Here is a 16,923-nt window from a genome sequence, read left to right as displayed (position 1 = left end):
GAAAGTGATGCAATAGGAGAATGTGGGATACCTATGAAAAGTATTCAAGGCCCGTTTTCAAGCCTTCTGTGCCATGTGGCAGGCAGGATATTCTTTTCAAAGTCATCGAGTTCTCAAACAGACAATCGGGAGATTTATGAAACGTAGTATTGTTCTGTCTTTTGGTGAAAAAACATGTCAAAAAACAACGTCAGAAAAAAATAACGACATTTCATGAAGGACAAAGGATATGGGAAGGTTATGTCGATGTGGATTGAAAACTTAAAAATCTGCGAAATTTACATCAAGCGGTAGAATACGCCTGCTCAGTATGATTAAAGGCAACCAAATCATACATACAAAATTTACAAACAACACGAAATTCAGTATTCACTAAAACACACAGAGCTTCCAGATACACTCTCACACTATTATTGCAAAGTAACGAAAATGTTTCCTCGTTGTTACACATACTCAGTATGTAAAATATATATCAGTAAATTACATCTGCGCCCCCAAGTAGCACAGTGTTATGTCTGCGAACTTATAACGCTAGAATCTGGGTTTTGATATCCAATGTGGTAAACTTCAAACAAACATAGAAACAAAAGCTTACTTCTTCAAAACGTCTTAACAAAATTGCATCACTAAGAACACTGAAAACGAAAGAACAACGAAGAAAAGGACGTATATACAAGAAAAGACTTGTATATTTCTGATACAATCTGTTCTTCCGCTAATTTTTAACGTCTTTAGTGTAAAGTGATTTGCTTATTTGCATATTCCAAATCATTTAAGCATAACGTAATCATTGCAATTTATTAATGTGTATTCAATACAACACGATTCATCTTTGTATAACTGTTTTATGTTCTTCTCGTTTGGTTTAATCAATTGCAGCTACACGTATCTTTCCAACACTTGTTAAATTTACGATTATATATAAATAAGTATTTTGATTTGGTTTGAATATTTTTTAAGTAATTCCTCCCAAAAATATTTATGGTTTTCAATTGTAATAATAATTATATATTTGAGAATACCTTCATGAATAATTGACGTGTCTCTGTGTTTTCTTATAGTAAATCCAAATCGGGCTGTCTGCTGTGTCCATTGATGAGAATTGAACCCCTGCTTCTAGTGTTGTAAATCCGTAGGCCAAATGCTGTCCCAGAATGGGATAAATAATTCATAAACTTCTTCTTTTTTTAATAATTTGAAATATAGTTCGAGCTATCCTGAAGACGAGAGATTTAAGGGTATCTATAACGTCGCCAATTCTAATCGACGTACAGTTGTAGATTAGTCCTCTAAGACTTCATACATGAGCATATGAGATATTTTTCATGATAAATCAGGAACAAGTTAGCGTTGGACGAGAATAATCGAGATGTCTTACCAACACATTAACTTAGTCACATACATTATTACTGGAAAAAGAAAGAAATAGAGATTGATTATTTGGTGGCAAAATTCACGAGTTTCAGAAAGAAAATCTTTAGGAAATCCCCATCTCTAATGAAATGGATAAATTTATGTTGTTATCTAACATCACTTCAATGTATGTAAATAAAATTTTCAAAATCTACACTATATTCATCAATATTAAAATTATCTTTTTTTACATATTGAGACAACATAATAAATTATAAGCAGTGGTTCTAAAATCTTGAGCCGAAAATTATATATATCTTTGCAAAACATGACCAAACTATGTAACAATCTTTATGAACCTTAGGAACTTAATGCATGATATTAGAATAAAAAACAATTTATTTTATTTCAAGACAATCAGTTTCAGTCAATAAATTTTCATTTTAATAAAAGTCTTTTTTAATTTACATTGTGTATTTCTACTTGGATCCATATCTAATTTCTAAATTTTTACCTTTATTAATAAAATCAGTTTTATTTGTGTGTGTAGGTCCAGGGACTAATAATTTTCATGGGTTCTACATCCTATGTGATTTTATATAGAATGAAACTATCAAGGAGCCCACATTAAGACCATGTGCACCAGGGTTGAGTACCCAAGCACTTACCTAAATACGCCATAAGTGGTCAGGTGGCAGATAGCTCATTGTTCAGAAGTTTACTTAACAACAAACAAACAAAGTTAATCAATAACACTTGGTTCTATAATTTGTTAAGAACGTTCTAGAAATACATAAAAAAGTTCTAAGAACGAATTCCAAAAACATGATTTCCAGAAGTATTTTCTTTCTTCATTGTAATATTATGTTTAACACATGTTTAGGAAACATTTTTATTTTATTGAAAAAAGAAAGATCGGATATTCTTTCTCTAAACAACACACCGAACAAACAATATATATTTAATTAAAAACACAAACTCAGCAGTTGTATTGCTTTAAAGTAGTTTTATTTTCGTAAAAGGTATTTAAGAGTTAAACATAATCGAACACGAAGGAAACCACAACAGATTTAGATTATTATATTATAGGTAATATATATAGATGCTGGTCTCACAGGCTGTTAAGTGATCCGTTGAGGCTATAAGTATAAATAACATTGAAATACATAAATGTTGTTGTCAGTTCAGTTACAACAGATCCACTAACATTTCATTAAATATATTAGTCAAATTATTGAATAACAATTGTAGTATAAACCAACAACATATTGTCAGTGTTCTATAATGGGGACACAATGAGTTATCTATGCTCTCCTCACAGGTATCAAACCTCGGATTCAAGCTGTGTGAGTCCCTAAACTTACCAACGTGTCACTGTATGGATTAGAGCGTTTTATAGATATATAGTGACAAATATGGATTTCTATTAAATGTAGTTTTGGCATTATTTTAAAAAATAACGTATTAAAAGAAAAAGGTAGAGTGTCACCTTAAAATTAGCCACACATTTGGAAAATATGTGAATAATTAAGTGCCAGTCTATTTTACCAAAAAAATAAAAATAAATGTCAGAATAAAATTAAATATACTAACTAATAACACCATTTCTAGTACATTTTAGTTGTCATGGTATTGCTTATACAAAGTGAAATAGTATAACTGTATAACGACTGTAGAACTATTGTAAGACAGTTATGTTATATGGAACATTTTTTACGATATTGTAAATAATAAGTTTATACACTTTCTAGCACATATAATGTTCAAATTTCAAGATATTTATTTCATTTATTGCTGATGAATTGATATATTCTGATCTTCTCACCTAACATCCTCAGAAACAGTTCTTAACAGCCTCAGACATTGCTTCGTCCAGATCCTCTCCAGTTTTTACAATTTCATTAGCGATACATTCCTTTACTTCCTGCATGAAGAGGTAAATACGATGAATATTATGGGATATGTTAAAAAATTGAGAGTTTGAGAAAAACAAAGAAATAATACAAAATAACAGAGACTCCATAACCTGAGAAGTTTACCTTTCTTCTTTAGGGGTGAGCTGGAAATGGTTACTATATTCATTCCGTTTGTTATAACTAACAAATTGTTACAAATATTGTAGGAAAATAATATACAAAAGTAGAAAAAGTCATAGGGACACACCTTCAAAAATATATTACTTTTTACATAAATTTTGCCAAATTCAGACCTACGTAGTGTCCACTTTCTACTCTTTCATGATATAAATATCCGTATTGCGTTTTACCTTATTTTATAGGTGGAGGACAACACTATAACTGTTGCGTGAAGTGACGATATTTCAAGATTACTGTCATCCAACTCTTAATGGTCAGCTGTAGGAAGAAGAAGACTTAAAAGAGTCCAGAATTTTGTTTGGTTTGTTTTAACTTTTCGCGCAAAGCTACACGAGGGCTATCTGCGCTAGCCATCATTAATTTAGCAGTGTAAAACTAGAGGAAAGGCAGCTAGTTATTACCACCCACCGCTAACTCTTGAGCTATTCTTTTACCAAAGAATAGTGGGATTCACCATAACATTATAACATCCACAGGGATAAAAGGGGCGAGCATGTTTGGTGTGATGGTAATTCGAACCCGTGACCCTCAGTGTCTTATACACCTGGCCATACCGGCCCATTTTGTTTGGTGTCTTGTTGCTTTGTTTATTTTTTTAATTGTTGCTTCTACTTGTATGTGAACAAGAACAGTTTTAATGTTTATTTCAAGTACAAATAATATTTAAACTTTCAGTATTTAATGTACAGTCCTTATGCTTTTTAATTTTTTGCAATTTATTTTAATTTCAAATACATCTCCAACCAAAGAGTTATTTCGTAGCTTGGCAATAAACTTGTGGTCGTTAAACTTTAGAGTTCGATTCCCAACAGATGACAGAAGCTTTATTATGAACAATAAAACCAACTACTTTATCAGCCAGATTTCTGCTTATTGATAATTTAGAAATTGTTTGTTTTTTATCTCTTCACACATACTTTCATCTGTAACAAATCACTGCATGTGTCCTTCATATCAGGCCTTCAAACCACTATTGTGAATATCAGGTAACTGTATTCAACTTTTCTTTATAATATCGTATTCCTCTATTGCTGCGTCTATTTAAGGAAAGGTTATAATAAGGGAGTAGATTAATATCTCTGAACTTAACAACTCTTCAGAAAATTGAATGTGAATGAGGTACTTAAAGTTGTAATATTGTTTATGCCTCATTTTTTTCATCTTAAATCATGGCAATGGTAAGAGTAGGGGAACAAATATACATTTTCTCACGGTAGAAATAACCTACAACTTAGTCAGTTTTGATTTCTTAACAGCTTGGTTGTCCTTGGAACTGTTTTCCTTCAGGTTTCGGAGATGCAATTAATTTACAACAAAAGGTAATAAATATTTACCGATAAAGGATGGTTTCGAAATGTTTAGGTTATAAGGTAATTTAGTAGCTTGCGTAGCCCAGATGGACCAGAATATTTGTTATTGTCATGTAAGAATGGATTGAACATTAAAAAATTCCTTCCTACTGCAATAAAAATAATTTATTTTACTTAAATAAAATAATTAAAATTACTTTACCGGGATGCAAAACATATAATTTCTAGAAGGTCTGTGGTCATGTAATAACCCATAAGAAAGCTTTTGAGGATTTAAAACTGTGAAATTAAATCTTGAGTCATTTTTAATATATAAGTTGCAGCTATACATAACATTGCCCGATTGCGCAATCGGTTCCTGTGGCTCTAATAATATGTTAATAGCTTTCTTATAATACCATAGATTTATACATCTGCATCTATTCCCAGGCACATCAAAATTTATATAGTAATATTATAGTTATGTATTGCATTTAATGATGCTGTGTATACGTATTTTTAATCAAGTACTTCTAGTAATTACGTTGTATTAACATAGTTCTGTATTTTTGTGTACATTTCGAATTTAATTAGTAGATACCTTATAGTACCATATTGTTGCCTCTTTCCTTCTACACATAAGTAGTTAAGTATAGTTATATAAATAACTGGGTTTAAACTTAATCTTTAAAGATGCATTTAACGCAGTATCCTCATAAATCTTAAAAAACACTAGCAAATGTCAAAATTAATTATCTAGTATGTAAGTAAGCCTTTAAAATATACTACTAAGAGGCTTTTAAACAATTAAATTTTAAAATAACAATTACTTGATACCATCCTAGTATAAGGTAAAACTGATCTAAACCAAATAAAGTATAACAAATGATAATAAATAATAAATTGAAACTTCTAGATGAAAACATTTTTCAGCTTATTTTGTGTGGTTTTGAGCAGACGTACTTCATCAGACACTAATGATCTTTAATGACTGAAAATATTTTCATTTAGACGTATCGAATTATTCTTTACTTAATTTATCCAAGTTTTTCGTCTCATGTTTTGCGGAATAATATTCATAAATAAGCCTGTCCAGTTAGTTTTTAAAACAGGATAGCTTGAAACAGACTAAGTATGAGCCCTAACCCGTGATTGAAGATACACCTACTTACGCTGTATCCAAGATATCGAGTGGCATCAGCCTCAAATTCTATTTGAAACATTTGGGATTACAAAAGGAAACATTTCGTGCGATAGTTAATTATACAACAAAATTAAATAAATAAAGATATTTTAGAAACTAGTGATATTAACGAAAATTGAATATAAAGTTATATATTAGATAAACATCACCTTCATATCCGCTTCTTTTTCTGCATTGCACATTTCTCTCACGAACTCTTCAAAATTACCATAAGAAAATTTTGAATATTCACATTTTGTAATTGCATCTGGAAGCTTGAAATGAAAAATAATTTCTGATTAATCAACTTTAATATTACGTTCTACAACTTTGTATTCATAAAAGTTAATTGTATAACTGTATCCATGTAGCAGAAAACATATGATTCTTATAAACTCTATTATAACCACCTTTAAATATATTTCGTTTCTCTTTGATAATGAATTTGATATATTTATTTATACATAAACAACCACTTATGAATTGAAATAAAACAATATTTCGAAGGAAAGACAGAGGATGGAAAACAAAATTAAAAGAAACAAAATCACATTGTTCTAGATCTGTGAATTGTGTCTAAGTATAATAATACATTTATTGTGTAATCATTTACACAATAAAAAGTTAAAGTAGAATGAAAATTACATGCGTCAAACGAACGTTATTTATATCATAACCACAAATATTTTAAAAATTATTCGCGTAGTCTTCGTTTTAACCTCTCGTCCCAAGGAAAACAAAACAACGAGTTCATAAAATAAATAAAACAGTCAGCAAATAGATAGCTTAAAGCAAACAGGATCACAGTAGACACGTAAAACAGACCCTGTGACATAACGATACGTCTGCGGACCTACTACGCTAGAAACAAGGTTTCTATACTCATGTTGAGAGGAGCACAAATAGCCCATTGTGTATCTTTGTGTTCAACTACGAACATATATATGTGGAATATCAGCAATAATTGCTAGGTTTTAACAGAAACATGTGCATCAGATGAAGGCCATACAAACTTGAAGTAAGCCAATAAGTTTTATTCTTTATTTTTTTCTTAATTTCGCTGAAAGCTACTCGAGGGCAATCTGCGCTAGCCGTTCCTAATTTAGCAGTGTAAGATTAGAGGGAAAACAGCTAGTCTTCACCACCCACCGTCAACCTTTGGGCTACTCTTTCAACAACGAATAGTGGGATTGACATCACATGATAACGCCCCCACGGCTGAAAAGACGAGCATGTTTTGCAACGGTATGCGAACCCGCGACCCTTAGATTACGAGTCGCACGCCTTAACCCACATGGCCTGGCCGGTCCTTGCTGTATTGTAGTAATTATTTCTGTACAACGCGTGTTATAAATGTGGATTCACGTGCAGGCAATATGGGAATTAATTACACAAGTTAAAGTAAGGTGTAACACTTAATAATCTTGGATAGGTCAAAATAGTGTTAACACTTTTAAATTTAGCTGATTACGTTTTCAAGATGTGTAAAACATCGAGACCTACCGAAAGGTGATCTATAAACCTACAACACTGAGAATTGTAATTCCGTAAACTTATCGCTAACACACGAGACCTTGATTCATATAGTTATTTTTTAGAACTATAACTGAAGACAAAAATATGTTAAGACAGAAGATTCATGTCAGTAACACATTATTTCAAAAATGTTTTTGTTTGTTTGTTTAGAATTAAGCACAAAGATACACAATGGCTTGTCTGTGATCAGCCCACCACGAACATCGAAACCCGGTTTTTACCGGTGTGAGTTCGCAGACATGCCGCTGGGTTAATGGAGGGCGTTTCCAAAATTACACTGACTTAACGATGTATGATTAATTATAACAAAAACACCTACCCATTCTGCTCGTTGTTTATTACATTCTCCCATGCACACTCTCAGATGATTCACTTTTGCAGAATCGTTTTTAATACCTACATAAAATAAAAACATGTCTGATCTATTTAGTGGGGTAGATTTTAATTTTACGAACCAATGTTAGTAAAACTATTTTATTAAACGTAAGTTTTCTGTTTCGATTACTTACAATACATAATACTAGATATATTACAACAGATTCTTTGAAGTACGAAGTGAGTTGTTGAGATGAATCCTTCCTTATATAAACTATCAGAAAAACCCGCAGGTACAACTGCTAGTTCCTTCGGAAGGTTATAAAGCCTAAAGTCTTTTCTGGTAAAACTTAACATTCAATAATGTTTATGAGTTATGAGAAAAATAATTTTATTTAAACTTAATTTTAAAATGAGCTATCATTACTGTATTACATCACAGAGTAGATTTTGTTGAGGCATGTCTTTGCAGGTGCAGTTATCAATGAAAGTGTTTTCTTTTCTGATACACAATTTTTACTGAAGAAAAAAAATAATGGTTTAGTTTTTCTTTTGATAGTTTTATATTTGAAACTTACTACATCTTTGTGATTTTTATAACTTAAGTCTGAAACTTGCCAACTTTTAATGGTTAAATCTGAAACTTTCCAGTTTTTGTTTCTAATGTTTAGTGGTTTAATCTGAAATATGTAATTTTTTTTGCAAATCTCAATTGTTCTGCTTTTGCTGAGCTATAAAAATGCTCCAGAAGTGGATGATACAACCTAAATAGAAGATATCAGTTAAAATTTTTAAAACCGACACTGAAATCTTCAGATTGATTGAAAATTGCAACGGTCCGAATGCGACAATTTCAGATTTTATAAGTTTTATAAAATAGCTATGTACATGACAAAATATGCTCTAATAATATTTCGTTACAGTTTTGAGATTCTTTGTGTTTCTCCTGATCTAATGAAGATATTAATTAAGAACATTTACTTCCATAGAACGATTACTTAACATTTTATAGAATAATAAACTTTGAAAATGAACTTACTGCACATCAATTTCCACATCATGTCTATAGAATTGCCGTTCGTCATTGTCAGGCTTACGACCACAACAAAAGCTGCAAACAGAACTTTCATGTTGAATGTTGAGAACTTTGTTCTTTTGATGAATATTTCAAGTTGAAAAATCTACTTTTATATCATTCATTCAATAGCTTTGAGCCAATAATTGCAACTATATTGTCATTACCGTAAAATTATCTGAACTTTTGTTGCTATATTTACCTATCATTGCGCAGCTCTTTCCGGATTGGAGAAATTGTATTTGGATTTAACTAATGACGATGTGACTGTACCAAAGAGAGGTGCTTCCTCCCAACAATAAGATCATGTGACTCAAACCTATTTGCTACAGTTTCATTCCTTGTGGAAATTTCACTCTGTTATATTACGTTATACGTATTACAGGCTAAGGGATTTGTTTGTAGTTACATCCACTAGAAGAAGGTAATACAGGCAAGATGTAGCGTTGTGGAAATGCGTTCCCATTTATACATATATATTTTTATGTCATAGGTAGAATATTGTTCCCTGATTATTTCAAACAAACCCACCTTTACAAACCACTATCTTCATGAAGTTTTGATTACCCTTAGAATAAAGACAAAGAATCATAAACTCTTTCATCCAAACTGTAGTCAAGTAATCAAAGTATAATGACAAGAAAGATTGCAAAATATAATGTGTGCTTCCGCTTATTATGGTTACAAAACAAGTCATGGTCAGAGTTTATAGTTTTCAATTTTCACACTTGTTTCAGAGCTGATTTAGAAACTCGAAGAAAGTAAATGAACGTTATTCTTGAGATTTTTAGTACAAACAATGAAATTTTAGTGTAAATCTCCTGACCTTTTCTACTTTTAATTTTTTACACCTGTTTTCTATGTTTACTTTCCACTCAGAGGAAAATAAGCATTAAATTGCTATTACTAAAGAGCAAATATACTCATAATGTTTAACTCCCGTCTTTAGGTGGGGCAGTGTTTAATAGCTTATTTGTAGCATAGTTATTGCAGTGGACATTGTCTAAAGTATTGGGTAAAAGTGAAAGAAAATGTTTACGACATGGCTCTGTAGAAAGACTGATCCAGTCTAATAATCTTGTTTGGTGTTTGATTGTCAGTTATCCTTCAGTGTTGGTCGGCATTTAGTGATAATAGGTGTTTAGAAACATCCCATTTCTTATTTTACCACTCTTAACTAGTAACCAATAAATGTTAAGTTTCTAGTAATACAAATATGGTCCGTTTTGGTTCGGTTACTGTTAATTATCATATGTCCTCCCACAAATGGTTCCTGTCCACTGACAATGACAGACATATGCACAGATTTTCGTATTTGTTAAAGACCGAAGACCATCAACGCTACATGGCAGATGTATGTACTCTTCACAGTGCCCCTTTGGTTTCAACTTCAAGGTTTCGTAAAATATTATTTCTTCTGGGCATATAAGATACAAAAAGAATGTTTGTAATGTAAGAAGTTTTTTATACTGTGACATAGGTATTTTAAAATGGATAACACTTTTATTGTGGGATATCTCGATTTATTTTATCTCCTTTACTGATCTAGTTCCATTTATTTTTCAATATGTTTCTTTAATTCCACATTTTAAAATGTTGAAAATGTTTAAAACTATCAGTTCAAGTTAGAGATTTGTTTAAGCAACTAACATCAGAGCAGTTTACTGACTTGATAGTCACTGTACATCAATGTATTCAATGAAACATCTTTAAAATTGGTCTTTTTATCACAAATGATTTCTTAGCAGGAGACAACACCCATGCCAAATCATAAAAATACTGATAAAAACTTAAATTACATCACTCTGAGCAGTTTATGTTTATATTACCAATAGTTTATAACTTCATGTCAACTACAATACCAGAGATTATCTTTCTAGTTAAGTTATAGATGTGTGGAATGTTGCTTTAAGGTTGAAAGTTCTTAGGTAATATCTAAGCTTCTCTTTTAAACGTTAAAATCCACATCTAGCTGAATAAATGTCTACAGGGTAAATGCCATCTACAAGTTATAGGTAATTTGTATTGATATATCTTATAGAAGATGTATGAATATCATAGTTTAATAGACAGCCTAAAACAAACAAGGTGTAGGTAAGGACTTCCAAGAAGTTAATTTACAAATTTGTTAGAATTTATCTGTTAATGTCTTCAAAAATATACTTTAACTATATTAAACAAATCAGTTTAAGTTAGATATGTAGAGTTTTGTACGAAAGTGATGGCCGCACGGGGCATCTCATGATTGCGAGTTCAGTCCTATTCCATAACACGTGATACCCATGAAACATCTCTACTAAAAACCACACTTTGAGTCGAATGATGTGATGAAAAATATGACAAACTGATCAACTAATCTAGTAAGAGACATTAGATTTAGTAATGCTTTCAATACCTAGGTATCGTGGACAACTCTTAAAACTGAACAAGTTGATGATATAGTGTCTATAGAGAAATAAAGAAATTGATACACAAAAACAAAAAAAACAAGTTTATTTTTATTTATTCAATGCAAAGTGATACAAGACACTATCTGATCACGTTGACCTCAAGAAATCAAACCCCAGGTTTGAGTTTTCTAGATACGTAAACGTAAAGTTATCACATTTTATAATCACTTATCTTCATTTGTACTTAATTTTTCTCTGGCCTGAAATACCATCATATTTATAACAGTAGAATGTATCCTACTATTGTAGCTATTAAACTACGTTTAATTAGTTTAATTAAACTTGTTCCTTGAGTTGTTAAAAGATTCATTGTTTTACGGTCAGACCATATATTTAGACCATTACTTCAGCAGCTGAACATTCAGACCAAATCAAACCTGCTCTGATGTTAGTAGCTTAAATAAAACTCTAACTGCAAATGATGATGTTAAAAAATCTGGAATAATAGTCTAATATTTACATAAAAAACAAAATTACACGAGATACATTTAATAATTGTAAGGTAATGTATATTTAAAGGTATCTCATACTAGTAAAATTATTTTAGAACTAATATGACCCTGAATTTTATTATTCTTTATAATCTATCATACATGTATAACTACCGTATCTAGAACACGTGATTTAAATAAAACAACAGCAATACGTTTCGCAGGAGTTTCTACTGAATTGGAAGCTAGAGTAACAGGATTTGTATGTGATTTTAGGAATCTGCAAATAGCATTTATAACCATAAAATCTTTGGTTTTTACAAATCTTATATACAAAATTAAATTATTTTTTTAAACTACTTCATTTAGTGAATATATAATGATTGAAGAACACAAATTTACAGAAGTAATAATACCTTCAGAACTTCAAACTGTGGAATTAACTAAAAATATTGGCAATAGTCGGAAATCTAGAAATGTAGCTAAATCAGTAACGCAGATTAATTAAATATAGAGATATCCTGCCAAGTAGAAGTTGCCCATTTTCAAAGACCTCTTTTTATGTCTCATATGCCCAAGACAAATAGTATCTAAACGAAAACTTCAGTTTGAAAATGGAAGAACCCTCAGAAGAATACATACATCTGTCATGCAGAGTTGATCGTCTTCGACCCTTGACAAACACGAAAATCCATCAATATGTCCATCGTTTGCAGTGGACACGAACCATTTCTGGAAGGACTGACGACAAATAATAGTAGCCGGCCCAAAAAGGGCCGTATTTTTATTAATATAGACTTAACATTTATTGGTTACCGGTTAAGTATGGTAATTGCAGTTTCCTATTACCACAAAATCCCAACTAACACGGGAGGATAACTAACAATCAAATACTTAACAAGTTTATTGGACTGGGTCAGACTTTGTAGAGAGCCATGTTGTAAACATTTTCTTTCACTTTTACATACCTAGTACTTTAGACAATTTTCATAACAGTCACTGTGCTACAAATACACTGATAAACATTGCCCCACCTGATGACGGAAATTGAACAGCATGAGTTCATTTGCTATCAAGTAGTGGCAATTTACTGATTTATTTTGAGAAAAGGTTTCTAGTTCAGTTTCTGAGTGTAAAATAAACCTAGGAAAGAGGTGTGAAAAAATTAGAAGTAGAAATTCTCGAAAGATTTACTTTGGAATTTCATTATTCATACTCACAAAAATCTCAACAATACGGTTCATTTTGTTTCTTCGAGTTTCTAAGTCAGCTCTGAGCAACATGACAACAGAAAATTAGTGTGAAAATTGAAGAGTATAAGCTCTGACCATAAGTTGTTTGGTCATATTTAATCAATATTAGTAGAAGTACACGTTATATTTTGCAATCTTTCCTGTCATTATACTTTGATTACTTGCCTACAGCTTGGATGAAAGACTTTATGATACATTGTCTTCTTACTTTTAACGGTAGGCAAAACTTCATGAAGTTAGAGATTTGTAAAGGTGGGTTTGCTCGAAATAATCAGAAAACAGCGTTCCGTCTCTGAAATATATATGTATATATATGTATACAGATGGAAACGCATTTCCACAATACTACACCATTGCCTGTATTAATTTCTTCTAGTGGAAGTATCTTCAAACAACACTTTTGGCCTGTAATATGTATATCGTAATATAACAGAGTGAAACATCCACAAGGAATGAAAGTGTAGCGAACAGGTATAAGTCACGTGATCTTATTCTCTCTCTCTCTCTCTCTAGGTGTTTGGTATATATATTTCTATACCCAGGAGGGTGAGGTACACTAGACCTCTTCCTCCTTCCATTACTTTGTTTGAATGGACTCATTAATACATTTAGAGTAAATACAAAGAGCTGGAGTAATAGCATAGCCTTAAATCTGATCCTTTTTCTGGGCAATGTCCATTTATATTGTTCTTTCATTTTTTTGTTTTATTAAGTCTAGAACGCAGGTGGCCTGTTTTATTTTAGCGCTATTTGTTTATTATTATTATTTTAAATTTGATTTTAACTTAAAGATCTGATGTACAAGTTTAACGGGGAGAGGTGTTTAGGTTTAGTTAGTGTCAGAAACGAGTGTTTTAAATTTTCTTTACGAACCAGAAGAATAAATATTAATATTAAATTTCCAATATACGTGGCCTGGCATAGCCAGGTGGTTAAGGCACTCGACTCGTAATTTGAGGTTCGGAGGTTCAAATTCCCCGCGCACCAGACATGCTCGCCCTTTCAGCGGTGGTGGCGTTATAATGTCATGGTGAAACCCACTATTCTTTGGCGGTGTGTGGTGATGACTATTTGCCTTCCCTCTAGCCTTACACTGCTAAATTAGGGTGGCTGACGCAGATAACTCTCGTGTAGCTTTGCGCGAAATTCAAATCAAACCAAACCAATATACTTCATAAGTTGATGACGTTTGTTTGTTAAATCTCACGTAAAAGCACTAGAGAGTTTACGTTCGTAATTTTGAAGTAATGAAAGAAAAGACCAGCTTGTGAATTCCACAAATCTCGGTCTACTCTTTATCAATATACAGCGAGGTTGACTTTCAAACTGTGATGCTCACACTGCTGAAAGCGAACGTTTAATGACGAAATTTTAAAGTAACACCCGAAAGCTGAGAATGGAGGGCCGGGACATAATAGTTGATATCGTAAGAAACCTAAACTTTGTGGCATTTAATCTTTATTGCTGGTTCAAGGTTTTGGATGTATTGATAATTACATGCATTACGAGTCAGGTTCATGCCTTTATCACTGAGAATGGGATAACTTTTGCCAATTACATTTCTCTTTATCATGTGATTCAAGTTCAGAATTCTGTGGGTCTTATCTTTTCGATCTGTGATTTAGCAAAGAATTGTAAAGGCATTAAAATTACTTTTTACTCGATGTTGTATAAATTTACAAAGATACTGGGTTGAGGCATCCAAACCTTCTCTACTCATTGATTGTACTATGAAGAAAGGCTTTCTTTCAACTATGATTTTACTGTGCAATGCTCTGATGAAGGAATATGTACTTTCTGCAGACATCAGATTTACACTAAATTAAAGCAGCTGGATTTCATTCCTAGATCATTCTACACTTATTTATATATCTGAAGATCAGTCACTACCCATGCAGTTTCTTCTCTTGAAGAAAGAGATTCTTTTACTTTTGTGAATAGCTTGGTTACTACAACCATTAGTATACAGCATATACTGCATTTTGTTATTCTTATTTTCCATTATATCTATGCATTTTGTCAATCTTTCATTCTGTATGACATAAAATATGGATTAAACTTCTCTTTAAAATCAATTTCGTTGCAAGATATACCTGGCTAAATTCCAATTGGCCAGATCTGACAGAAACAGGTTGTTGAGCTTTTTTGTAGAATTCCATTTCATTTGTTTCTTAAAGCAAAGCTATAATACGCTATATGTCCAAAGTGGGAATTGAACCCTGGATATCAGTCTTGTAAATAATGGATGAAGTAGGTAGGTAGGCATTTATTTTATATATAAGTAAAACATGAAGTAGATGAGTGTGTATTTTATATATAAATTATAGATAGACTGGTTGAGTGGGTAAGTATTTTAAAATAAATTTATTCCATCACTACTTAATTTTTCTTATCGGAGAACCAAGAAAGAAACTGTTGAACTTTATTTATACAAATATGTAGCTAAAAATTATTTACTTGGATATATCTTTATGAAGGTATTTTATCATGGCAAGTCTATCAGTTAAGTGGTTTTAACACAAGTCTAAAAATGTTTTTGGTTATTGTGTATGCATATCTCAAAAGTAACCATAATCAACTCATGATGTTTTTTATCAAATTGGAAAAATAGCATAATATATCAGAATAACTTTTTTACAAAGCACTGTTTTATCCCATGGTTATGAAAAGTTCACTTACATAATTATTACATCTTAACATATAATTCATATACTACACGCACACATACATGAAAAAAACAACATGTGAGGCACATTTTGTCATATAATGAAAACACATTTTACTGTCCAAATGAAAATTATATACGTAAAACTCTAAGGTAACACACATTATGAAATAAGAGGAGGAGCCCCAGATTTTAATTCACAAAATAAAATGCAAATAAATGTAAAGAACATTAAACACCTGTGCTTGTACACATGCAAAATAAAGTTTATTTTAATTTAGAACTATTCCTATAGGAAATACTACATTATTATGTTAAAACTTTGATGCAAATATAGAAGATATGTAGCATACATATATGTAAAAAATTGATAACTATACACAAATAAATAAATAAATTACAGTATCGAAGAATGCCTTCTCATAAACATTTATGGAATCAAAATGATGTTCTAACCGTTATAGATATTCACCGTTTTTGATAAATAGAGACTCTAGACTGTTTCTCAATACAAACCATAAACAGTAGTTTATGAAATACACAATGACATGGCTGAGAGTACAATTAGCATCCCTGATCATCCTACAGTACAAAATCTCACAACATGCAGATAAATCAAGATATTCCAGCATATGTAGAATGATCCATCAAATGCAAGAAACACTGCAGACATCTGAATATCTAAATGTGAAGAATCGATTAAAACTGTACTTTAAACCTTCAAGGGCCATTGTTAACCTTTGTCAACAATTCAATATGAATATGTTGTTGTATGTCGTGCAAATTTACCAAGCATTTTCAGAGCTGACTGTCTCTTACTTTGAAGTACTATTACACAAGAAAGTCAGTCAGTAACACCATCCTGGGCTATTGTAATTGTAAAGTACACCCATAATGCATCAAAGGAAACAAATAGAAGAGTGCAATTTTAATATAATGTTTTTGGCAACAGGGCACAAACTTTGGATCCATAATTAGCCCTGTTTGAAATCTAGAAAATTCAGTTGACACCAAATGTTGGTATATTTTTAACTTATTTTTGTTATTGATAAGTTCACAAACAAGATTTATTTGTGGACCTGTCCAAATGGTATAAGTAGTAGTCTGGAGTTACAGTCTCCTACCATGCTCTTCCAGTTTGTGCTTTGAATCTTCATTGGAAAATTTAGTTAATGAATAGACCGTCCTTTATCAGTTTGACTAGATACATTAGCTACAACCACTGCAGTTCATTCAATAAAATACCTTCCAAGTTTAGAATTATTTGTTTCTTTGAA

The 16,923-nt window shown here is 31.5% G+C and overlaps 1 protein-coding gene across 1 annotated transcript; it reads right to left on the bottom strand.

Moving 5' to 3' along the window:
- Nucleotides 1-2,352: 2,352 nt before the first annotated feature.
- LOC143227084 (uncharacterized) lies at nucleotides 2,353-8,941 on the bottom strand. Its single transcript, XM_076458614.1, has 5 exons — nucleotides 8,812-8,941; nucleotides 7,777-7,853; nucleotides 6,092-6,196; nucleotides 3,179-3,277; nucleotides 2,353-2,492 (listed from the first exon to the last, which is right to left on the bottom strand). The coding sequence occupies exons 1-4, from the start codon at nucleotides 8,900-8,902 to the stop codon at nucleotides 3,188-3,190; spliced, it is 363 nt and encodes a 120-aa protein (XP_076314729.1). The 5' UTR covers nucleotides 8,903-8,941; the 3' UTR covers nucleotides 2,353-2,492; nucleotides 3,179-3,187.
- Between the last annotated feature and the right edge of the window lie 7,982 nt (nucleotides 8,942-16,923).

This window comes from Tachypleus tridentatus, chromosome 9 (genome assembly GCF_004210375.1).
Source record: "Tachypleus tridentatus isolate NWPU-2018 chromosome 9, ASM421037v1, whole genome shotgun sequence".
Taxonomy (NCBI): domain Eukaryota; kingdom Metazoa; phylum Arthropoda; class Merostomata; order Xiphosura; family Limulidae; genus Tachypleus; species Tachypleus tridentatus.
Note: the sequence above shows the minus strand (reverse complement) of the source record. Positions and strands in the feature narration are given on the sequence as shown.